Source organism: Belonocnema kinseyi, chromosome 2 (genome assembly GCF_010883055.1).
Source record: "Belonocnema kinseyi isolate 2016_QV_RU_SX_M_011 chromosome 2, B_treatae_v1, whole genome shotgun sequence".
NCBI classification, from domain to species: Eukaryota; Metazoa; Arthropoda; class Insecta; order Hymenoptera; family Cynipidae; genus Belonocnema; species Belonocnema kinseyi.
In genome coordinates this window covers 106,967,488-106,994,174 of record NC_046658.1, presented here as the reverse complement: position 1 = coordinate 106,994,174, position 26,687 = coordinate 106,967,488, and the positions used below count along the sequence as shown (strand labels likewise).

Sequence of the window (26,687 nt, the reverse complement as noted above, 5' to 3'; positions counted from 1 at the left end):
TAAATCAACTTATTTACGGATTGTTATTTGTATTATACTTGCTTGACGATGACACCGAAAATATTGTTTGTTTTTACGTATTTCCAACAGCTTAGAAGATCCTTCTAGAAAATTACAATTTTTATTTTTTTGAAGAAAATTTTGAAGGGTTATACTCGTTCAGACCCACCGATTCTGAATTTTTAAATTGAAAGTAACTAATTTAATAATTACAAATTTTCAATTCATCAATTTTAATCTCATTTATGAGCCAAGAAAGGTTCGATAATCTCAGCCAAGACAAAGCTCGTCTTGAGTCAAGTAAACGTCGTCTTAGCCAAGACAAGGCGAACTCAAGTCGAAGAATTTTTACTCGGGATATATTGTTCAGTACAATGGCTCCTATCCAAATATAACCGAATCAAGCGCTGCTTAACTTCGGTGATCGAACGAGAAGCCTCAAACAATTCTATGCGCCCAACCGAACATAATTGTTATAATTTTATGTTGCTCATGTTTCAAACACCTTGAGATTTCATTATGATTAAATAGAAAAGGCAATTGTTATTTAATAATTCAATATTTAATAATTATTTTTCATTTAAAAATGTGTGTTTCGACCTTGAAAAATTAAATTTATAAAAGTTATTTCCATGAATTTGTAAATTTGAGCTTTTTCAACATTATAAGTGACCATTCGTTTTTTATTCCTAAATAAAATATAATAACATTATAGTTCAATCAATTCGTCTCGTCACAAAGAATACTTTTTTTTACATCAGCTTTGAATTTTGATCACTTTTTCACTCTTCAAGGAAATTTGGCATCGAATTAAGCTGTTTTTCTATTCCTACATCAAGTTTAGATTATGCTAATAAAAAAGTGTTTACTATTAAACTGTTTTTTTTTAATTTTATAAGTAACTATAAGGAAACAAAAATTAGAAATTTTTTTCATTTGTGAAATTTTGCAATTTTAAATTTAAAATAAAAAAATTTTATTAAAATTAAAAAAATTGTAATAGGCACTATAACTCACTTTATATACGTCATAGAATTCAATAATTCGATCGAAGGTGCTGTACAAATCATTCAAAAAATCGACAACTTCCATGGGTGTGCTTTCTGCGCAAAGTGCAGTAAATCCCACAATATCACTAAAGTAAATTGTCACGCATTCAAATTGTTCTGGTTGAACTAATTCGCCAGCCATTAATTGACCAGCTACTTGTCTGCAAAAAAGAATAATTTATGTCTTCACTTGTTAAATTTATCAAACTTAAAACCGTACGTAAATTACTTAACGGATTATAGGCCCTCTTACTTTACGTAATTTACGGTTTCCATAAATAATAAGATATGGTACTTTTCTACTTGAAACTAATGAAATTTTTTTCTTTCAGATAATACATGCTTCGCAGGGTGAAAACTTCGTTTTCAAAATTCCCTGATTTTTCATTGACCAATTTTTCTTTTCTACCTAACGATTTACATTCAAATACCAGGATTTTTATTTTGTAATTTTTTTAACGTAATTATGATCTTTTATGAATGGAATAAAAAAATATTTCAGATACAAAATAAATGTATTTATTTATTTATTTATTTTGAAAATAATAATTAAATTTTCAACGTAAGAATATGAATTCTCAACAAATAGTGTGATATTTGATATTTCAACCAAAAAGAATGAAATTTCCTTTTAAAGAAATGAATTCTAAGACTCAAAAGATGGATTTTCAAAAAATAAAGATTTTTCAATTATGAAAGAAAAAAAATTTCACCTAAATTGTTAAACCTCCAAGTTGAAAGGCGAATTTTCTGTACAAACATTGTACAAAAAGAATGAACCTTCATTCAAAAAAGACAAAATTTCAAAAAATTAGTTCAACTTTTACACACGCAGTTGAAATTAAAAAAGATAAATTTTCAAAAATAGTTAAATGTTCGGTCGAAAGAGATTACTTTATAAAAAATAGAAAGACGAAATTTCTACTAAAAATTTATAAGACGAATTAAAAAAAAATAGTTGAATTTTCATTCAAAAAAGATTTCGCTTGACTTTACAACACCAGAATATGAATTTTAATCAAAAATGAATATTCTAAAAAACAGTTTGATTTTCAACCAAAAAGAAAGACTTTTCAACAAAATTGTTGGATTTTAAACCAAAAAGTTGCATTATTGTATAAGAAAGATGCAATTTTTATTACAATGGAAGGATTTTTAAATGAAAGAACCATTGTTCAAATAAATAGTTGAACTTTCATTTTAAAAAAAGATGTCAGTTAACTTCTAAACACCAAAATATGAATTTTAATAAAAAGTGAATTGCCTAGAAAAATAGTTAAATTTTCTATCAAAAAAGATGAATTTTCAGCAAAACAGTTTAATTTTAAACCAAAAAAGATGATTTTTTAACAAAATTGTTCAATTTGCAAACAAATAATATTACTTATGAATAAAAATATAATATTCAGTAGGAAGACACTTCAAAAAAAGGTAATATAAATAAAATACAAGTAAATTGCTGAAAAAAGGTATTATATCAGGGGCACCGCAAAACCTAATTTTTTAATTCTCTAATTTTTCCGTGACCAACATTTTCATTTTCCGAAACCATTCGTATTCAAAGACCAGAATTTTAAAATTATAACATTTTAACCTAGAATCTCTTGTAAACGAAATAAAATAATTTAAAATTTTTTAATTTTTACTGCTTCATAGTTATTTAAAGTTATAGAAATTCACTGACTTTAAAAAAATTGTTTGTTAGCTAGTTTCTTGTTTCACTTAACAGGTTTCTTTGGCGCGTAATAATTAGATTTATATTAAATTTCTGTACAATTATTGCGAGCAAATATTTTTAATGTACGAATTTCCAAAAACTGCGTATATTACCCGACCCCTACCCCTTGGGCTGTTACGTAATTTAAGTATGGTCCCTAGATAGTAGTTGAATTATTTTTAAATTCTTGGATTTAACTTAGAAACAACAAAATTGGTTAATCGTTAAAGAAAAATGATTGAAATTTGAATTTTGAATTCCTTTGACTAAGTTTATGAAACTCTATTTTTCATTTTTTCTAGTAAACTGAAAAAATGCAAATATTTCTTTAGAAGTATTGGGAATTTTGATTTACACTCATTTTTTTATTTGACTTACCTAGGAAGAACCTGATAAAGTAATTCCTCACTTCTACGTTTTTCCAAACTTAACTGTTCGGTTTTTTCTTCTACTAAAGCTTCTAAATTGTTGGCGTACTGTTCCATTCTTCTCAGTAAATCATCCATTAAATTTTCGCAATAGCCCCTAAGGTAATTGAAAAAAAAAATACAATAATTAATATCCTCATTTTCTAAAGGAATCCATATTATAGACCTATTCCATTTAAAATTAGACGAAATTTCAAGAAAAGTCTAGGTCATGGTGCCAGAAATATTTTTTATTTGGATTAGAGCAAAAATAAAAAGACAGGTATTTTGCAGTTTGAACCCAACTTTTTTATTTGATTTTTATAATCATTAAAATTCACCTGGGAGTTCTAAAAAATTCACGCTATTTTTTAAAATAAAAAACTTTTTAAAATGACAATATTGAAAAATAACAAAATTTGTAATATTATAAATAAGTTGCATCTATAACACATTTCAGCATAAAATTAAGTTTGAATATTAATAATTGAATAACCAAAAAATTGGAAAATTTTGAAAACATGCGCAACTCATAAGAAAAATTAAACGAATATATATTTTAAGTGATTTTGGTAAAAACTTTATAATTATATATTTCGCAAAAATATTTCTCTTATCAAAAAGAATATTGACAATTTTTTTAATTTTTTAAACAAACCTTAACTTTCGGCAACAAGCAAGACAAAAATCGCAGATACCTTCTGATAAGTTGCTGCGCCTTTGTAGAATTTACCTTTAAAATAAGCCCAAAAACCTTTAAAAATTTCACTATTTCGGAAGATATTGAAAATTTGAAAAAAACATAAAAATATGTACTTTTTTTACATTATCATCCTAGAAAATAATAAAATTGGCTTTACTTTGCTTTCATTTTGCACATAATTTTAAGAGTTTCCACCTGTTCAACAGAAGAAATTTAAACACTATAATATAATTAAAATTAAGAAAACTTAATTAATCATAAAAAACCAGATGGATGCATAAAAATAAAAAATAAAATAATATTTTGCAATGTTGAGCTAATTTGAAAATCTAGTGAAGTATCGTATGTTTAATAAAAGTTCTTAAGGAATAACAAGTAATTTAAAAATAAATAACCAGTAAAAAACTTTCAGGATTACTGAAAAATACAAAATTTGAAAAAGGCCGGAATTTATACATTATTGCATTCTTTAAAATTATTTAGAAAAATATATATTTAAAAACATTCTGCAAATAAAAAATATATACTTAAAAAGTTCTTTGTCTTAAAAATTGAGAACATTGAAATAGAGAATTTTAATTTTAAACTAAAAAAACATTAAAAATAATCAAATATTTTAAAAATTTCAAAAACTCCCGGTTTTATGCATTCTTTAACAAAATGATCCCAGAGAAAAAATATTTAAAAAAAAACAATCGTCTCTTATAGAAATTGGAAATATTCAAAAATGAATGACTAAAAAAATGGTTAATTAGAAAAACTTCTAGTTTTCGTATTGTTGGCAATTATGTAACTAAAAAATATTACTCATACTTAAAAAACTGAAAGAATTGAAGAAGAACTACATGAAAGACTGAAAATATATTTGATAAAAAACGTTTTTAATTAAAAACTGAAAAACATTTTAAGTAATTCAAACATTCAATATTTAAAAAAACTGCCAGTTCGATGCATTCTCTAAAATAAAATTATTTTTTACGAAATTAAATTAATCAAAAGATAAAAGAATAAGTAATAATTCTCAACAAACTGAATATGTTCGAAAAATAAAAATTAAAAATAACTCAATGATGTTTAAAAAAATTAAAAACTTCATATTTAACAATTTCAATCATTAAATAATTTAAGCATTTGATAAAACTCCTTTTTCTGTTATTTACAAATATGTGATTAAAAATATATTTTTAAAATGACTATTAATTAAAAAGCTTAAAAGAAACCAAATACTTGATAAAAAAATCAAAAATTAAATAGTCAAGAAAAGTAAGAGTAAGAAATTAAAAAATTCGACAAAACTCCCGTTCTTTGTGTTTTTCATAATTATATGAAGAAAAACGTATTAAAAAAATGTAATCAACTAACTTAGAAAATCTAAAAATAGCTAAATTATTTATGAAAGAATTACAAAAATTTAAATAACAAAGCTGAAAACTTCAAAATGTTGACGATGCCTTCACAGAAGCTAATTTAATGAAAAAATGATTTAAAAAATAATGATCTGTGAAAAATTAAATAAATGCATAAATTACGAAGCAAACATTTTCCAATTTAAAAAATGCCAGAAGAAGAAAAGTTTTCGTTGAAGTTACATGTTTACAATTCGGAAAATCTAATTTTTAATTTTTTTATAAATTATTTAATTAATTTGTTATTTTTTTAGTTTTTTGATGAAGATTATTTTAAAAAATTATTTGATATAATTATGAAGAACACAAAGACCGGAAGTTTAAAAAAAATTTTCAGTCACCTTTTTTTTAATAGTTAGTTTTTTATTTTCATCTTGGAATGATATATCTATAAACACGAAATAATTCTAGCACCTCAGGCTGCGCCTCTCTTCCTCATTTGAAATGAAATTGGTCTGTAATTGATTTTTCTTTTTTTTTTAATTTCACCTTTTTGTACTGAAAAAATTTAGAAGTATAGAGTTAATTATAATTATCAGGTTACTTCATGATTCCTCGAATAGTTCCACGTATAGTGTGGAAAGACGGTCTCTCTTCGGGCACTTCGTTCCAACATTTTTCCATCAAGGATAAAATATCTGCAGGACAATCTCTTGGGGCTAGCTCCGGTCTGAAAGGTGGTGTTTCGCAAGTAATCACGTGACTCACTACCTGTTAATTTATTCATAAATCAATTATACGATTAGAAAATCAATTAAAAAAAAATTGGTTTCAAACAAAGAAATTAGGTAGCTTTATCTACTGGATAAGTGCTAATGTCTCGCTTTAAGGTCATCGACTTATACGAGAATACATCAACTAAAAAGAAAAATCTATTGTTACACGATTTTTAACAATATTACAATTTTTACAGATTTAGAAACAGTGTATTCTCTAAAAAGTAAAAATCTTGTCTATCAAAGTTAGAAATTTTTAATTTAAAAGAATAGTAGGACAAGTATGTATGTGGTGCCCCCGCATGCATTCTATAATAATTTCGAACTTTGCAAAACACGATAAAGAAAATTAGATAGCTTGTAACAATTGCAGAACATTAATAAATAATGCAATTTATAATTTGGAGAGGAATCCAAACGTGTTTTTGGGTTTTTGATCGGATGCTTACGTTGTTTATAATTAATTCCGAAATTTTATATATGGGACCACACAGATGTAAGTTTATGTCGAATGACATAGAACAATTTTTAACAATTAACATTATTGAAAATAGATACAATTTGACAATTGTTTACACAACTTTTTTGACAAATTTCCTCTTTAATTATTTTTTAATGAATAGTCTTAATATTTTTCATGGAATTAACTAAATATGTTGTTCGGATAACAGCTTGCTATTATTTTTGCAAATTGACATTATCAGGTGATTACTTAAATAATTGTGATAAACAAATGCAGAGTTTATCTATTTTTTCATTAGTAGGCTTAATTTTTTCACGAAATTAACTAAAAATGCCTAATTGAAGACTCTTTGTTAGGAAACTGAAACAATGGAGTACAATTCTTAATTATGCAAAGAATTTGTATAAACAAATGCAAAATTAACCCATTTTTTTAACAATAGGTTTAATTTTGTTCATGAAATCTTCTAATAATTTCGTACATATTGTGGAGTTTTTTTCATCATACTTTAAAATTCACAACAGTTCTCAACTATTTTAATAATTTTTATAAACAAATGCACTGTTCGACTATTATTCAAGAAATAAGCACAATTTTGTCCACATATTCAGTGGAAAATGTCTTTTCGATGACTCTTTGTTATAATACAAAATTAAAAATTAAATTAAAATTAAGAATTAAAATTAAACCTAGTTGTTAATTATTGAAATCATTTTATGAACAAGTGTTGTAACTATTGATAATAATTTTCCAAATTCAAAGAACCATGTCAAATAGTCATTAGAAAACCATTTTTAGTGAATTCCGCATATAAAAAATCGAGCCTATTCTTTGAGAAATAGTCAATGGGTACATTTTAAAATAAAAATAACAATTGATATCAATTTTCAAAGTATAATAGCAAGGAGTCATCGGCAAGACGTTTTTAGTTGATTTCGTGAGGAAATTGAAAAATAATCTAACTGTATACTTTTTTACGTTGATTAAAAAAAGTAAAAGCTTAAATTTGTTTAGTTGCAAATCCCCGGAAAATGAGTTGTTCTCATTATATTGTTTATACAATTATAAATTTTGTTTAATAATCCCCACCCAATGAAAATGATAGCAGATAGTTCTTTTATTTATTTTTAGTATCTTTTTTCACAACCCTGAAAATTTTGAGCTAAAAAGTGATCTGCCGACCATAGGCGGTAGGCTTGAAATTATTAATTTTTTAAACTATAAATTACCAATTGGATTGCTTTTACAACTAAATATATTATACTAGATAAGTTGAATATTTTTTAGTGAGAAAAGGTGAAAGCATCTCACGTACATTCCATAGAAAATTCGAAAAAATGTTGAAAATTTGTTTATACCAATAAAAAAAAAAACAAGTTTTTTCCAGCATTATTCCATCGAGTTACGTAGCATATTTTTTTGGGAATCAAGATCGGTCAAGCCATTATCGAAAAAGTAATATTTTTCATTTTTCCATAAAACCCCCTTAACTTCTATACAAATTGTTTTAAAAATATAACATTTTGAGGAATTCAGCATGAAATGATTGATATGCCTGTTAGCAAAGAGTTTTTGTAAAAGCAGCTAACATTCCTGAAAGATCTATTCTTATTTGTTTAAATGTATATAAAAATACTTCTTGCGATGTCATGTAAGTCCTTGCTGCTTCATAAGGACCACCTCGAACAACAATTTCTTCGAGAATAATTCCAAAACTGTAAACATCTCCTTTTTGAGTTGCTGCACTACCAGGCATAATTGTCAAGGGCAATAATTCTGGCGCAATCCAGAGCAATTCTAAAATACATTTTTCAATCAGAAAATGAAAATCAAATTTGCGAAGAAAGAAGATAGTTTGCAAATTCAGAAAAAAAATCAATTTAGAATCTCCAAGAGTTTCGGAATAAATATTGCTTTAACTAATTTTAAGGTAAAATAAATTAAAGCTTTTAAATTAAATTTTGGTTGTCCTCGTAATTTCTTTGAGCTTTTCTTTGCAATCATCTTTTAAATATTGATAAAATTCAGATAATTAAACATTTGCTTCGTGAGAATAAAATTTAATAACTGAACAAACCGTCTTAATATAAAATTGAAAATTAATTACTGGTATAATAAATCTCATCCATGATAAAATCCAAGGGTGTAGTTAAATTCTTCAGACCAAAATCCGATATTTTCAAAACGAACCGACCGTCGATGAGACAATTACAGGATCGCAATTTTCCATGAGCTGAGACTTCACTCGCATGAAGGTAAGCCATTCCCTGTGTACAAAAATTTAATTTAATTGAATAATTGATTTTTGTTTCGAATGAAGTCTTTTTGCTTTTTAAAAAATTTTTAAAACTTGGTTAATCGATAAATTCGTGCTCACTCGGAAAAATTAGAACTGCATCTTTAAGTATGTACTTACTAGATTAGGGTGCCTCTTTAAATACTTTTTTCTCAGATTTTCTAAGATCTTGACTCAAAAATTTATTTATTTTGTCGAGAGAATTATTCCCTATATTTTCGAGAATATTAAGAAAATATGAAGAGGTCGATATGGACGTCTATATGTTAAAAATTCGACTTTTAAAAGTTTTAAAATTTTCATTTCTTTAATTTGAATTATCGCATATCGCAAAATAGGTACTTATTCTAAAGTTAAAAAGTAATTTAAAAAAATTTTTTAATCGATAAATTCTTATGGAAGAATTCTTCTTTTTATAATTAATTCAAGAAAAATAATAAATTTTTGACTTTATAACTAAAATATAACAAAGTTTATTATTTATAAGATTTCAAAGCAATTAGAAAGATTTCCAAAATCATCGAAAAAGAATCTGGAAGATTTTAAGGTAATTTTTTCTATTGAAACGAATTTTCAAGATTATAGGAATTATTCGATGCAGTTTTAAAGATATAAAGAACTTTAGAAGTTTTGAAGAGATTTAAAATATTTTAATGTTTTTAATTTTCTCCAACCTCCTATACGTACTTTTTCTAAACTGTTCTAAAATCTTGTAAAATGAAAAAGCGGTTTAAATAGTTACAATTACTTTTTCGTCCGGACTAAATACTTCCAAATTTTTTTTTGAATTTTCTCAAGGATCCTAGGAAAATTACATTTATATCAACTTTGAAATAAACTTAGGAAATAAATAGTTATTAAACATTTTTATTTTCTATAAAAATTATACTTCTTAAATCATAATTTGGTAAATAATGTTTTTCTTGTTTGACTGAAAAAACTTTCTTGCTTGAAAATTCGTCAATCTTAGTTGAATTCAACTGTTTTTGATTAAAATTAAAAATATTTTTGGTTAAAATATCAATTATTAGAAAATTTAATAAAAACAAATTTTCCCCTTCAAAAATAAGGAACCGCAGATTTTTTTTAACAAGATTTATGAATTCCAGCTACGAAACAGTTATTTTTTACTAATTTATAAGGTAAAACTACGGATACATAGCTAGAATTAAGCCTCTAATATAAAATAGTAAACATTTTAACTGATTCAAATTTAGAGAGTGGGGCGTTAATATTAAAATTTATTATTTATAGCAATGAAATGTTCCATATTTACGCCTTACGCATTTGCGTTTCGTCACCTTATTGTTATTATATTGTTATTGCAACCCCCTTTTCAGAGTGATTTCGTTTCTTTTTAGTACATTTTAATAAGAAATTGTTTTTTAACATTATTTTTAACTTTTTCTAAAATTAGCTGTGCAGGGAGTACATCCTTAAAAATGTGTTACCTGCCAAATAATAAAATCAAGTAAGGATTAGAGTTAGTTTTTGTTGAAAAAAAATAAACAAAAGATCAAACTAACATATGTAACTCTCACTCTGCACCTGCTCTACCTTGACGATGTCGTGAATTAAGGACATCCGAAAGTTCCAATCAAGCTTTATGGCCTCGTTTTCAAGAACGTCCTTTAAAGATCCTTTTGGACAATATTCAGTAAGAATCAAAACGGTCGGTGAAGGAGAACAAAGACATGCACCTATAAATCTAAAAAAAATTTTAAATTAATTTGATTATGAACAATTGATAAATATAACAAGTTTTAGGTGTTTTCATTCATTTGATGGAGGGGGAAACAGCTCCTAAAAATGCGGCCCAACGGAAGTGTATTACTATGATTAAACTGGATAATATAATTAACCCGAGTTACTGGGCTTAGTCTGAATCATGAGTAGATTATTGCGAATTACAAGTGGATTATGTCGGATAATAAGTGGATCCCTTCGCATCACAAGTGGATCAATTGGTATTGTAGGTGGATTACTGCTGGCTACAAGTACTTTATCAAGGACTATACGAGGATCATCTAGTATTATAAGTAGATGATTACAAATGACTTAACGTGGATTATCTAGAATTACAAGCGGATTGTCCAGGATTCCGATTGGATTCATTAGAATTACAAGTTGAGTACGGCTGGACTACTTTGAATTACTTTTGGATAACTGATGATTAAAACTGAATTACTTCAGATTACAAGTGAATTGCTTCCGATTACAAATAGATTAAAGAAAATTACAAGTAGATGTCCGAGGATTATAAGCGGGTTAATGCAGGTTACAAATGTATAACATGGGATTGCACGTAGATTACCAAGGATCACAAGTAGATTATACAGGGTAACAAATCGACTACAGTGGATGACAATTGGATTACCTAGGATTATTATTAAACTTTCTAGGATTACAAGTGGATTGTCTATGATTGATATACTAATTATAGTTGCAAGTGTATTAAAACTGGATTGCTGTGGATTACTTTGGATCCAAAGTGGATTATATAGGATTGAAAATTGATTACTATGGACTAAAATTGTATTAACTTGGATTTTCAATGGATTGAAATGGATTCGAATTAGTTTAACTAAGATTACAAGTGAATTACCACTGATTACAAGTAGATGACCTAAGATTTAAGTGTGTTGCTTCGCATTACAAGTTGATTACTTTGAATGACAAGTGAATTACCTAGTATTTTAAGTGTATTAACTACGTGAGCATGTGGATTATCTAATTATTAACTAGTCGCACATGTGGGTTAAAAGGATTACAATTGGATGGCTCTCTATCAAAAGTGGATTAGAGTTGATTACAAGTGAATTATAACTGTTTAAAATTATACAATCTAGGATCGGAATTGGATTACTGTGATTTACAAGTGGATTATCTGGGACTGCGAGGGCATTCATTTAAATAATCAAGGATTACTGTGTATTAAACCTAGGATTACAAGTGAATTATCTAGGATCACAAGTTGATTCTCTGGGAATTCAAGTGAATCAATTATAATTGCAAGTGGATTGAAAGGTATTACTTCGAATTACCAGTTGATTGTCGCGGATTACAGAGGATTTTAAGCAGATTACAATTGGATTACTTAAGATTACAAGTGGATTAACGCGCATTTCAAGTAGATAAGCTAGGATTATAAGAGCAATTCTTCGCATTACAAGTGGATTACACGCGTGTGTGTGTGGATTATATATGGTTAAAACTGATTTCCTCGTATCACAAGTGGATTAGTGCTCATCACTAGTGGATTGTGACTATTTAAAATTATCCACCGAGAACCACAAGTGGATTGTCTAGGATTTCAAATGGATCAATTAGAATTACAAGTAGATTGAAAGGGACCTCGGATTACCCTAGCTCTGTATTTGAAACTCAATATTCCTTCTTCTAGGTTTCGCAATTGAAGTTTTACAGTTTTTAGTTGCAAACCTCTATCTTTTTTACCTACAAGAGGCAAATATCGCACTCCGAAATACACAGTCAAGTATGTCCCGCTTCTTGAAAAGCTAAGATAATTCAAACAGATTTCTCTTTTTTTAATCACTGCCCTCTGAAATTCTTGCATTTAACAAAAAAGATTTTTTTTTTTTCGGTCTTAGTAATATGTTTAAAATGTCATCCTGATCGTTATAGGTATTTCTACATACAAAGGTCACTTTTGCTTCCCCGTGTAATATATTTACGAATATTTATTGAATTTTTTTAAAAATTAGGAGAGATAAAAATTATTTCACGGGAACAATATCATGAACAAGCGTTAAATACGGAAACAAATGTTTTTGTTTGTTGTTCTTACTAATAAATTTTCATTTTGTCGTATTTAAACGCAAGTGAATATTAATTAAAAAATTTTTCCTATAATTTTTTCATTGAATATGCCATGAAATTTTGATGAGTTTTTGGCGAGTGTTTTTTGTTTGTTTGTTCAATATGCGAATAAATTTCAATGTTAAATCTTCAAAAAGTATTAATTTTCAATTATGAGTCTTAATAATTGAACTAATCCAAAAAATTATTCAAATTTGCATCATGTTCTATTATACACATTAAATATTAAAAATGTCTAAGAAGTGCATAATTTTTATCCATAAACATTCCGGATTAATAAATCTTCAATTAAAAATATTAAAAATGGAAGAATTATATATATTTGAAATCGTTAAAATTAAAGAATTTTTAATTAATAAATCAACATTTTTTAATTTTAAGCCTTCAATATTAAATTATTCATAAAAAAACTGGAAAATTAAATAATTTCGAATTTCATGTGTTTGAATTTTAAGAATTTTCAATTGTAGCTTTTCGTTATTGTAAAACACTAAATTTTAAAACTTTAAAATTAAACAATTAAAGTTTTTTATTTTTAAGTTTACAATAAAAATTATGGATCTTTAAATTTTTACCATCGAAAAAGCTACAATAATGATGATTTATATTTGAAAATTCCTCAATTCGGAGTATTTATAATTTAAATCTTTTTACCAAATTTAGGAATCTTGTTTATATACATATATATATATCATTAGAATTGAATAAATTTAAATGTTAAGCCTTAAAAATGAATTATTTTTTAAATTTAAATTGTTGTAATGGAACTATTTTAGAAAATAATTCAAAATTGCATCATGCTCTGTTAGAGACATTAAATATTGAAATACATATCTTCTATTGAAAAAATTCAAAATTGAAGAATTTTTTATTTTAGGTATTCAAGATTGAACTACGTAATTCAAAAAAACATTTAAATATTTATAATCAATGAATCTTCAATTAAAAATGTGTAGAATTTGAAATTGCAAATCGTTAAAATTGAAGAATTTTTAATGTTTATGTAAAACATTTTAAATTTTTAATTTTCAAAATAAAAATATTCCAAAACAAATTTCAAAATCACATATCTTCAAAATATAATTTTTGAAAATGAAATATTATGCAATTCTATATCGTCGAAATTCAAGAATTTTGAAAAGTAGCCTTCAATATTGTCAAACCCAAGGTATTATAAACCGTGGAACTTTGCATTGTAAATATTTAAAACTAAAAAATTTAAGAGTTATTTTATTTTGAAAATTTACACTAAAAATTATACAAATTTTAAGTCTTGCAAATAAAAATTCGTCAATTTCGTTAATTGATATTTAAAATGTCTTCAATTTTAAAGATTTAAAACTAAAACTCTTGAGACGTGGCCAAATTTAAGAATTTTTATATATGAATTTTCAGAATTGAATCAATTTTTTATTTCAGCTTCAAAATCAACACTTTTGGAATCTTAATTCACGTACTAAAACGTCTATTTTGAATTTTCATATTCTAATTTTTCAACTTAATATTCACCCTATTGGATTCTCCAACTGGAACTTAGAATTTGTTTTATCAAATTTAGATTCTTCGAAACCAGAAAACTTTAGAATACTCATTTTTATGGAAATCGGATTACTAATGCAGATTCCTAAAAATGAGGGATGCAAGCGATATTCTTGGGCTCAAATAATTTAAAAATGGCTTTCCCTAACACCAATAAATAGTTTGGATAAAAAAGCACATATTTCAAAATACTTTTGCAACCAAAATTTTTCCCATGAAAAATTTTAAACTCTCTTTATTATAGAGAATCACCCATATAAAAAATGCTTTTTTCCAATCTTCTGTTATATTGTACAATGATTCGTGAAGATAAATTTGATTGAAATTTGAATCCATTACGCCCCCCCCCCCCTATACAGCATCGCTAAATAAGAAATTTTACCCTCAGGCATAAAGGAGATTTATTCGGGTTTCCAATTCTTTGTGCCGCTAGGGATCCTCACCTACCCTAAGTAAAAATATCAAGACTGATAAAAGACTGTAATTCAATCAGTTTACTAAAAATAGAAATTGAACAGAAGATTGAAGTGCACTTCGTAAAAGATGGGAGTTCAGACTGCCACCTACACCACCCTTAAATATTTAAAGAAATTAACCTTTGAACTTTTGCAATATACAGCTTTATGTAACTTGAAATCTTTTTCCGTTTAGTAGAAAAAGAAATTCCAGTTTTTTTCAAATTGGTAAAAATTAACCGTGCACCCAGGCTTTTGAAATTATGATATGATTAAAAGAGGAAAAAATAATGTTTTTAACGAATAGAACAAAGAAGTACGTGCTATAAACTTTTTTTATATTAAAGTTTAGTGACTTTTTGAGCCTTTTTCAAGGAAAATTTATATCTTATAACTTTTAATTTTCATCGCCCCCCAAACCCCCTGCCAACCATCTTGTATTATGCTCGAAAAATTTCCCAAAAATGGAAGATATAGATTTTATATAAAATTCATGCTAAAGACAGTATTTTTTCAAATGTTTTTAACATGAATTACGTTGACTATCTTTCATCTGCTTAAACATGTTTTTGTCATACTTTTTAAGAATTTAAGAATTACAAAAAGGAAAAATGGTGTAAATAAATCAAAATTGCTCAAATAGTTACCACATCTCCTTTAAAAAAATGTAGAGGAGAATACCCAAATGTGAGATACCAACTCTGTTTGGCGTGATTGTCGGAATTCTATGTACTGAATTTAAAAGTAATATAGGTCATTTTAAAGGAAATTTAGTTCGTTATAAGAAGCTCAAATAAAAAATTTTATTAACAATTTTTTTTATGCTGAAAATACAAAAAATGTAAAAAAAGTGCTTTTTCCAAACTCGTCAAATTATTCTCATAATATGAGATACCCCAGGAAATAGCTAATAAAATGCAAAAGAAAGTATTACTTTTAATGAAAAACTTCATTCTATGTTTCCGAAGTAAAAATGTACTGCTATTTAGATATATTTACTTTTTGCAGTAGTCACAAACATTTTTGTAACCAATTTTCCTCTCGCAGCCACAGTGTTATAAGAACCACAGGTATCTCATATTATGAGAACCACACCGTGCAACAATGCACTTACTATGCCTGACCTGTACAATGAAAAACTTCAACATTATCGATATTTTCCTGCTTAGTTATTCAATCCCTATCACTTCAGGCAAACTTTACTGCTAAATACATATTTAATGAATAATAAATAGGGTTTAAAGAATTCCCTTCCAAGTACTCGACCACCATCGATTTCACAAAAAGTTCGCCTATAATCTTTAGAAACCCAATGAAAAATGGACTATACCACGAAATTACTCTTTCTTCAAGGGCTACAAGTTTGTGATAGAACCAAAAGAGTGGGTCTCTTAGTTTAGCTGATACCCCGCTTTCTCATATTACGAGAATATCTCATATTCGAGTACTCTCCTCTATTAACTCTCAACATTCGTTAGTTGTTTCATTAGCTCCAGAAAATAATAAATTTTAACGATTTTTAGGGGGGTAAATTATTTAAACAAATAAAAATTGTTTGAATAATTCTTACATATGTTGAACAAGAAAGAATTGTTCTTGACATTCATAAACTGTATCATTTCTCGAGAAAAATAATAGATTTTCACGACTTACATGAATTATTTGTATTCAATAAGTGACAAGTTTACAAGTATTTTTTAACTAATTTTAAATTGTTTCAATAAGTTAAATATTTATTTTTATATATTATTATTTATTATTTATTTTATACCATTCACTAATGTAGTTTTATGCTTAAAGATTCCACAATAATCGATAAAATTGTTTAAACTAAAAGTGAAGAAACTAATGCTGTCAAATAACGAATGCTAAATGCCAAATTAAAAAAATTTTCTACAACTGTGTATTTATATGTTAAAAAAGCATACAGCTGCTCAGAAAGAGGTTTAGACCGCCATTTATAAAGCTTATTTGATTAAATAGCAAGATCAAATTTTTTTTTTTTAATTTGCTGTATTTCCAATTTCGATATTTGGAGAAACTGTTCAAGTACACCAAAAAATTTTTCAACTGTCCACAAAGGTGTTAAGAATTTTTTCTCAAAGCAGGGGTGAATTAACTTTTGTGGTCAGGAGAATTTTTTTCATATAATCGAATTTTCCTATTTGTTCTGCTTACACCGACAGATCCGAAAGAATGTTAAGAAAATAGTTTGTACTGCTGAAAAAGTTCTACAAAAAATGTCTTTACTTATTCATGATATCTTGTACCGTTTCCGAGAAAAATTGAAAATTTAATATTTCTTTCAAAAGTTGCAGTTTCAGAAAAGCAGCAAATTCTTTCAACTGTGTGAATATGTTATTAACTGTATTATAAATTTATTTTCTGTGCAGAGTTTCAAAATCAGGACACTTGTGATTTGGAATTCAAGCTTATTCTTCCAATTTTACCCACTATTGTGGATCTAAATTTACAATTTGCATAGAAAATAATATATCGCAGAATTATACAAAAAAAAGAACAAAGATATTTTTGAATTTTAGTTGTTCATTTATATAAAAATTTTTAAAAAGTTAAAGGACTACAAACATACGGGCAATTTCTGTGAAAAGGGACAATCCCCAGCTTTCCCATGAAAAAAAATATTTTTTACAAATTTTTGTTTATATAAAAAAGATATTCTATAACTTCTATTCGCACTAAGTCATTTTTGTGGTCCAGAGAATTTTTTTGATAAATATTGAATTTCTTTTTCTTGGAAACGGTACAAGATATCATAAATGAGTAAAGATATTTTCTGTAGAATTTTGTTAACTGCGCAAAATATTTTCTTAACAATTTTTTCGTGTCTGTTGTTGTAAGCAAGAAAAATACAAAAATTCGCTTTTATGACAAAAAAATCTTCTGGCCACAAAAGTTATTCAACCCGCATAAATGTGACAAAATATTTTCCTTATAATAGTACATATTTAAGAAGAAGAAGGCGATAAACTCTACCTGAATGTGGAAAAAAATCTTAAATATCTCGATTAGGTCAAAAGTTATATAACATTAAAGAAAAAATTTGACTTTTTTTAAACGAATCAAAATATTCAAATACGCATAACATCGTGACCAATTTTTGTTCACAAATCGGAAAAATATGTATCACCGAATTTCCTCTAAAAAATAACATATAGACCCAAGAGTGAAGTCACATACGGCCCAAAATTGGCTCATAGTCGGCAAAAATATTGATGAAGCTCGGCTGCCATTATCGCGCCAATGACGGAATGATAACTATGGCCTGCACTTGGCAGCCAAGGTTTGGCTGCTATTGTCGGCACAACACTGGGTACCAGTATTGGACCAAACCTGGCTGCCATCGTCGTGCCATTGCTGAATTGATAACTATGGCCTTGACTTGGCAGCCAGGGCTTGGCTGCTATTGTCGGCCCAACACTGGCTACGGTCTGAGGATATGACAAAAAATATATTTAAAAAATAAATATTAATTGATTGCGAGTACTTTGAATATAAATGGTCCTGTTTAGACTGAACACAAATATTACATTTTGAACATTATGTTACAAATAAAATTTCTAACGCTACGGGGTATCGAACCTACATCTATATACCTAAATCTATAGCCTAGCAGTCGTGGGTGCTAACCACTCCGCTAAACCGACAAGTTGAAACTGTGAAAAAGCCATCCTCATAAGCTGCAGTTCAGAAAAGTTAAAGGACTAAATTTTAAGCTCTCTTTTTCTAATTATTTATTATTATGTGACGTTGTGTAAATGTAAAATACACGAAATGTTAACAGGAATATCAATACAATAATTTTTAATTAAATAATTTAAATCGGTTACAATTTTTCTTCCCGTAATATTTCATTTTTTCCGTTGTAGCCTGCTTTACAACTTTTTGCAATGACAGGAAATGTAATTTTTCATAAACATTAACAATTTTTAATGACAGAACTTAACAAATTTCATCGTGAACTTTGACAATTTTTCAATAAATTTTTTTATCTTTCGTGTAAAATTTGTTTATTAGGTGCTAAAACTAAGACTTGGCGAAACAAAGTGCCGATTCTGGGTCAAGCATCGGTGGAGAATCGGCAAATATAAATAACCAATATAGGCTGCCGGCACCGACTCAACATTGGGCCGATTTAAATAAAACATGGTTTGCCATGGTAAAAGTGACACTTGGATCAGTAATGTGCCGTCACTGGGCCAGACTTTGGCTGAACCTTGTGAAACATGGTTCCTCGTACTAAAAGTGAGACTTGGCGCAATACAGTGCCGATACGGGGCCAAGAATCGGTGGAGGATCAGCAAATATAAATAGCCAATATAGGCTGTCAGCACTGGCTTAACATTGGGCCGATTTAAATAAAACATGTTTTGCCGTGGTAAAAGTGACACTTGGCCCAGTAATGTGTCATCACTGGGCCAGAGTTTGGCTGATCCTCGTGAAACATTGTCCCCCGTACTAAAAGTGAGACTTGGTGAAATAAAGTGCCGATACTGGGCTAAGCATCGGTGGAGGATCGACAAATATAAATAGCCAATATAGGCTGCCAGCACTGGCTCAACACTGGGCCCATTAAAATGCCGATATTGGCCCAATAACTTTAGCCGAACTTTGGCTGCCATAATTGGACCAACACTGGGCCGTGTATTCAGCTCCGGCAATTCGCACTTGGGCAGTGTATGTAAAAATCCAGTTAATTAAAACCATAATTAAGATACCGATACATGTTAATAAATTATATCTAAAATTAATTTTTCAACGTATATTTCAGCTTTAAATACATGATTATCCATTGTATCATTGTCCACCTAAGAATGGTTTCCACTATATTATAGAATGGTTTTAAGAATCTTAAGGGATATTAAACTCGTAATTATCTTCATCTTTTATTTTTTTCTTATTGGCACACTCTTATACTTTATATACTTAGGATTTTCAACTAATAAATGGGATTTACTTATTGAAACAAATGAAAAATTCTGAAAGAATCTTATAATTAATTAAGTGAAATTGAAAAATTCTGTAGTACCTTACGGTGTTTTCCGACGTGATATCCCTGACTTGTTTCAGTTCCCACAACAATTTCTTCGTAACGTCGACTACTTTCTTTTTCGTAATCTTTTTTATAGCAACTCTCTCACCCTTATAAATTCCTATTGTGGTAAATACAGTAGTCGGGGGTAAAGAACCACAGCTAGCTTGAGACCCACGCCGCATTCGTTGTTCAAGTCCATAATTCTAGTATATACAAGCACTTTATATATTTATATATTATTTATAGAACATAATTATTTTACAGAAAAAAATTTCGACATTTACAATAAAAATTTAAAATGGTACGTTAAAAAATGCGTCACACTGCGTTGAAGGGGGAAAGGGGCGGTAACCATTTTTGTGCCGTAGTGTAGAGAGGACATCACACACGAGAAATATAAATGAGAATAACAATTTTTTACATGCTTGAAGAAATAAAAATTAGTTATTTTATTTTACAAGTAAAGTATCCAAATACTGACTTCAAACTCTTTCCCCATTTTCCCCTTTTCACCCCCATTTTAAAATAACTTACCTTTTTTGCCAGTTTATAAGAACTTCAAGAACTTCATTTTTTAACTGCAAATTAAACTATTCCATTTTAAGTAAAAAATGTATCGTTTTTAGTTTAAGATTCAACTATTAGGTTCAGGATTCAAATATCTTATAGAAAATTCGTCCTTTTGGCAATAAATTTTAAGATTTTGTGCAAAATTTCTCTTTTTGGGTTAAAAATTTATGTTTTCGGGTAGAGAATTCAACCGTTTTTTAGAGAATTCGCTTTTTGGGATAAAAAATTTAAAATTTGTTTGATATTTTTTTCTCTCTCTCGAATGAAAAATATTTCTTGAATAAAATGCGACTTGATTGATTGAAATTTGAATTTCTTTGCTAAAAAGTCATCTTTTTTGGTAAAAAATTCAACAGTCTTCTAAAAAATTAGTCTTCTTGGCTTAAGAACTGTACTATTTGATTAAAAGTTTAACTGTTTTTGTTTGGAGTTTAATCTTTTCTTTAATTGGTCCAATTGGTTGGAAATTCATCTTTGAAGATTGAAAATTTAACTGTTTCGTTAAAAATTCTTTCCTTTGGCTTGCAACTTCTGTTATTTGTTTAAAAATGCAACTATTTTCTAAAGGTAATTTGTTTACTTGTTGAAAATTAAACCATTTGGTTAAAAAATTATATTTTTTGTTTCAAAATTCATCTTTTCGGGTTCAACTATTTCGTTGAAAATTCATCTCTATTAATAAAGAGTTAGTCATTTTTTGTTGAAAATTAAAGTATTTTGCTTGAAGTTGCAATATACTTCTGCTTGAAATCTTAAGCATTTCATATTGAATTCAGTATAGTATTTGCATATTTTTTCAAAAATAATTTTTTCCTCTCTATTATTCCCCTATTTTCCTGAAAAATCACTCTATTTTCCCTATTTTCCTGAATAATCACCCTATTTCCCCTATTTTGAGAAAATTTTTGACTGTGAAGTATATTAAAATGTTATGTTTTGCGTTTTATTTTAGGGTTTTATAAAATGAAATCAAATAATTTTGACTTTAGGGGGGGGGGGGGGGGGGGGGGGGGGGGTACTCGTATTTATGACACTATCCTCTGGGGTTTAAGTTTTGTGTGTTGAGCTATGAAGAAAAAGAGCAGGGGTGAAAAAAGTTTTCAAAATAGTGTGACGTAGTTTTTATACGGCCCATATAATGTAATCCCTAGCGTACCGAAGGACCCGAATGGAGCCTCTAAAAAGTACCCTCAAAGACCCCATTGGGTCCCCATTCGGTTCCTTTTCTAAAAACTCGAAAAAAAGCAAAATCAACTTTAAAATTTTTGAAATTCGGATTTTACTTTAAAATTCCTATAGAAGGACACGGAATAATCGCAATAGTTTTTTTTGCAACGGTAAAAAGTTTCAAAAAATATATGACGTATAACGCCTGTTGACTTGGAACCGAATTTCAATAATTTAAAAGTTGATTTTGCTGTTTTTTTTGAGTTTTTCAAATAGGAACCGAATGGGGACCCAATGGGGTCTTTACGGGTACTTTGTAGAGGTTCCATTCGGTTCCTTCGGTCCGCAAGGGATATGATAATTCAATAATATTTTTAAATTAAATTTTTCTAAAAAAAGATCTTATCACTGCGCTCCACTGGGAATCGAACTACAGTACTTCTGATTGCCGGTCGTATGTATTCCCATTAATCTATTAGGAAAATTTAATTGAAAAATTTTCTAAATTTATTCTCTATCTAGTCAGAAATATCGTTAAGTATTTTCTGTTATTTGAAGAATTGACTTAATCGATTGTTTGGATTTCTATTTTCACACATAGTGGATTGACATGTGCACTCATCGATAGTAACTACCTCTGAAGATAATACAGATTCCTTTTAATCTATATAATATTATTGCATCATTATGGTTATTTATGTCTAAGAATAAAATGAATAAGTTACAATGATAAAAAATGGTGCATGTTCATGAATAAATCTTGTATATATTTTGGGGGTGAAATGCGAGATTAGATTAACGAGATTACATTAGATGCAAAAGATAAAATGCCAAGGTGTTAACCTCTTCAAGTTATTTAATTTTCATGGTATCTAACATCGATAAATATTTATTTTTTAACCCCCAAAGAACCAAGTAATTTATACTTTTTTAGATAAGTCAATGAACCCTACCCCTACGAATTCCTTTTCTTTAAGCTTCCGAATATCCAGCCCGCTGAAGATTATTCTTAGCTATTGACATATTCAAATCAGAAACGGCTCTCTTTTAAATCGATTTTTTTTTGCCTTCAGATATTATTTTTGTTTTCTCCAAGTTTTATGTATTGTGTACTCGGGCGTCCTAAAATACTAAATGTTTTTGTTATCACCCACCCCATAAACTTGTCCTTTTTGGTGAAATAATAATTTTTTATGTGAAAAAAACTTTGAACGTTATTCCTGGTGCCTTAAACGGACCCAGAATGATTTTAAATATTATTTAATGTTAACTTCCATGGAAGTAATAAGTTTGCAGGCAATGCAACTGATGGTACTTATGCTTGGAAAAAAGAATTATTATACTCACATCGGACAGAGCTTGATGTAAATTGATTTTTGAAGAAAAAGGTCTTCCAACTTCAATTAGTAATTCTTCAGGTCTTATTCGCCAAGACATGTTGTTTAAATCAGCGGAGAGTCTGAGGTGTCTTAAAAAAAACAGAATTTTTCAATAAAATAAATAAAAGAAACTATAATATTGTTCTTAAACTGGAAAAAAAATTCTGAATGAAAAATAATAATTTGCGTAAATGTATTAAGTTATTGGATACATTATTATAAGTATTTTAAACAAATGTATTACCTGTATAAAACGCAGGCCGCAGCAGCTGTTGCGAATAAAAAAACGGCAAGTGCAACACTGGAATAAGCAACAAAAGTGTATGCTTCTGATTTAGAGGAACATGCTTCATCATTTCCTAAAAAGCCACATACTGGAACATCTGCTGGAGGACCTTCTTTTCCTCCTGGCCAATGTATTTTTTTCCCATAAACTGGATTATATTTTCTATTAATTCCATAGTAGTGCGCAACAACTTCAAATCTAGAATGCCAAAAATGAGTTAACAAATTTAATCGAATTAAAATCATTCATAATTAACTACAATTTTTTATTCTTTACTTCATTCAAGTAATATATAAAATGATTACCGTTAAATTGAAATAATTCAAGTTAATTTACCTCAACTCAAGTGAATTTAATTAGGTTCATGGGAATGCAATTAAAACAAAATTTATTAGAATTAACCATAGTGTATTCAAAGCACCTTAATAAAGGATCGCTCAATAATTCACAAAAATTAAAGTGAATAACCACAGGTATTTTGGACTGAATTTAATGGAATTCGAATTATTTCAAAATTAGCGAAATGAATAAATTGAGAATTAAACAAAATAATAATAATCTTCAAAGTCATTCATTCACTTTGCCCACATTAAAGTTTTTATTTGAGCTCGCTTTTAGGCTGTTTTTCAACGATTTTTTTGTGTCATGTCAATGTGACAGTTTATTGATATATATATCAGACTGACATCTTATAAAATTGTCTTCCCACTTGAAGCGACATGAATTTTTTCCCCTTAAATGGAAATGCTTTTTTATTGATTTCAAAGTCAATAATTTTTTAACATAGATTAACATTAGTGGATATTTAAATCGTGATGCAAAATTTGAAAAACATTATCTTGAAGATCTTTGTTACAAAATTGTAATTTACTAATTCTTCAATTTTAAAAGAAGTTTAGAATTATTTAATTTTTGACGCTTTAATCTTGAAATTATTAATTTTAAATGTTTCTTATTAGAATTCAAATAATTTTCGACGGTTTTACGATAATTAAACTTTAAAGGTTTACAATATTTTAAATTCTTCAATTTTTAACCGTGAAATGGCAATGATTATTATTCACAAATTTCATTTTTTATAAAAAAAAGTGTATGGGATAAGTTTTAATTTTTAATATTATACCTATTAATAATTTTTATTATCATAAAATTTCTCTAATTTTAATACAGTATTATCGTTTTGAATGGGCAAATTCTAAAAAGGTTAATTTTCGTGGCCTTTTAAAATAGGGCATAATGTCGACTTTTTTGTAGGAATTAACTTATATATGGTGCATTATTTCATAACTATCTCAAACTAAAAAACGAGACTAAAAAAGTAGGTAAAAAATAAATTGGATTTTTCTTTTAAATTTAGAGTTATTTTGTTACTGAAAAGAAAGCTCAAGTTTTTTTCCTTGTATTACCTTCAGATTAATAAAACGATTTACTAATTTTTTTTTCTCATTACAGTTTCGATAGATTAGGTACTTCGTGTCCTTTCTATCGACATACACATTTTTTTAAAACGATGTTATCCACACAAAACGTACCAATTTCTTTTCAGACATAATAAAAAGAAGAAACAGCTCTAAGTTTGAAAAAAGAGTTTTTTTCTCAAAAAAAGTTAGTAATTAATGGAAAGATTATAAAAAACCTTATCGAAACTATAATGAAAAAAAAAGCTTTTATTGGTGTTAAAAAATTTATAAATCATGAAATTAGATCGTAGTTGAAACACATTAAAGGACTTCTAAGTTTTAACTAATTTTACATTGTTATGAATTTGAAAATTTATTTTTTTTAATTTTAATGAATTAGAAAAATACTGTGTAACCGGAAAATAACCATTAGTTTGTTTTTGTTTTCAGAAGCCACCCTGAGATATAGAATTTAATTTCTCTCAAATGAATTGGACTGCATTCAAGCGAATAAAAAAATGATTAACAGTAATAATATATTTTGATTATTTTTAGGGATTCCTGAACCTTGGCAGAAACCGTTATAGTTTAGTTCTGGTTCCGTCCGTCCGTCATACTTTTTCGAATCAGAGGTATTGAGGAGAAATAAGGAGAAATGATGGAAGGTAAAATAGGGGAGTGAGGGGAAATTATGGGTGGGTGATTAGGACAAGTGCTGTGTGGGAAAGTGGGAAGTAATATGAAAAAAGTAGGGGATTCAGGGGAGTGGAAATAAGGGGGTGGGGAACGTGAGAAAAATGTGAGGTGGAGAAGTAGTGTGTTGGCTAGAAAAGTGAGGAGATTGGAAAATAGATAAGAAGGAAGTGAAGAAAGTTATGAGGCACTGGAGGGGAAAGCATAGGTTGAATTGTGACGAAGGGTGGAAGAAAAATGTAGGAAATATATGGGTAAGGAATTCGGAGTAGCTATAGGAGGGAAAGTGAGGCAAAAAGAGAGGCAAAAAGAATCGGCGAAGTGGAAGAGTGCTGGGAAAAAGGGATAGTGGAAATGGTAACTAATAGTAGGACATATAGGGAATTGCGGAGAGTGAGGGGGTTCGGGTGACGGATAAAGAAAGTGATGGCAAATGAAGAGTTAGAAAGTCAGGGAAAATGTAGGGTGGAGAAGTAGGGAAAGAGACTGTTCGTTGGGGATGTGAGGAGAGGGGATTTGAATAGAGGCTCAGAATAGGGGAGGTAAGGAGAGGGGTAAGTGAGGAGAGGTGAAAAGGAGAGGGGGGAGTAGATGAAAAAAATTTAGGAAGGGAGAAGGGACAGGAGGAGGAAATGAAGATTGAAGTATGGAGAGGGGAAGTAAGGGGTAGCGGAGGGAGAGTATATGAAGGGGAGATTTGAACGGCCTAATTAACGTCTTATTAGTTTTTTTCCAATTTAGGGGTACGCTTCTATTACGATTTTGATCAATATTTTTTGCCATGAAAAAATTAATTTTAACCTTCCTGTGATTGGATCCAAATCCAAAATACTATAGTCAGCATCCCGATCTCCATTGTCATCGATCCTAACGTGACCAGTAATTCCAATAAAATCTCTGTTCCACATTCTTCTTGTAATAGCAATCCCGTCCCTTATATCGCCACCTTCAGAGAGTGTTTCGTTCAAAGCTATTCCGAGCAAGTATACTCCATCGTAAAAAGCTCCAATGAAAAAGTTCACCTAATTGAAGAAAGTTCAATCAAAACCCGCATAAATTAATTGCAACAAATATTGATGATATATCTCGAGTATGTATGAATACAAAAAAGTCGACTTAAATAGAATAATATAGTCCTAAAAATATATTCAAAGAGGTGATCCAAAGGCTCGTTTTCGAAAAAATAAAAAAATAAGGACTTCTTAATAAATATTTGTAAATTAAAATTTAGTCGCCTGTAAAGGAATGTCCCAATAATTATATTCACCAAATAACATTCAATGTTGACAGCTCCCCCCCCCCACAACCTTTGAATTGTGCCCGGGAAATGCCCCGAAAAATAAAAAAAAAGCTTTATGTAAAAATCATGCGAATGAAGACATTTTTTGCAACTTTTTCAACGTAAATTATTATAGTATAATTTGTTGTTGATTATCATTATTTTCTTTTGATTATATTAAAATCAATTTTTTTAATCCATTGTTATTCAAGGGCCATTCACAAAATACGTGATATATTCTTCAGGAACTTCTGACCCCCCCCCCC

At 28.4% G+C, this 26,687-nt stretch overlaps 1 protein-coding gene across 1 annotated transcript in view; it reads right to left on the bottom strand.

Moving 5' to 3' along the window:
• The window catches only part of LOC117167355 (atrial natriuretic peptide receptor 1), a 73,550-nt gene that overhangs the window by 5,538 nt on the left and 41,325 nt on the right, over window positions 1-26,687 (bottom strand). Inside the window, exons 7-16 of the mRNA XM_033352225.1 lie at window positions 25,944-26,164; window positions 23,008-23,247; window positions 22,732-22,852; window positions 19,642-19,850; window positions 10,315-10,465; window positions 8,569-8,728; window positions 8,098-8,258; window positions 5,827-5,993; window positions 3,145-3,291; window positions 1,018-1,210 (exon numbers count right to left, since the gene is read on the bottom strand). Of these exons, the coding sequence (XP_033208116.1) occupies window positions 1,018-1,210; window positions 3,145-3,291; window positions 5,827-5,993; window positions 8,098-8,258; window positions 8,569-8,728; window positions 10,315-10,465; window positions 19,642-19,850; window positions 22,732-22,852; window positions 23,008-23,247; window positions 25,944-26,164 (1,770 nt within the window). The remainder of the gene's footprint in view (window positions 1-1,017; window positions 1,211-3,144; window positions 3,292-5,826; window positions 5,994-8,097; window positions 8,259-8,568; window positions 8,729-10,314; window positions 10,466-19,641; window positions 19,851-22,731; window positions 22,853-23,007; window positions 23,248-25,943; window positions 26,165-26,687) is intronic.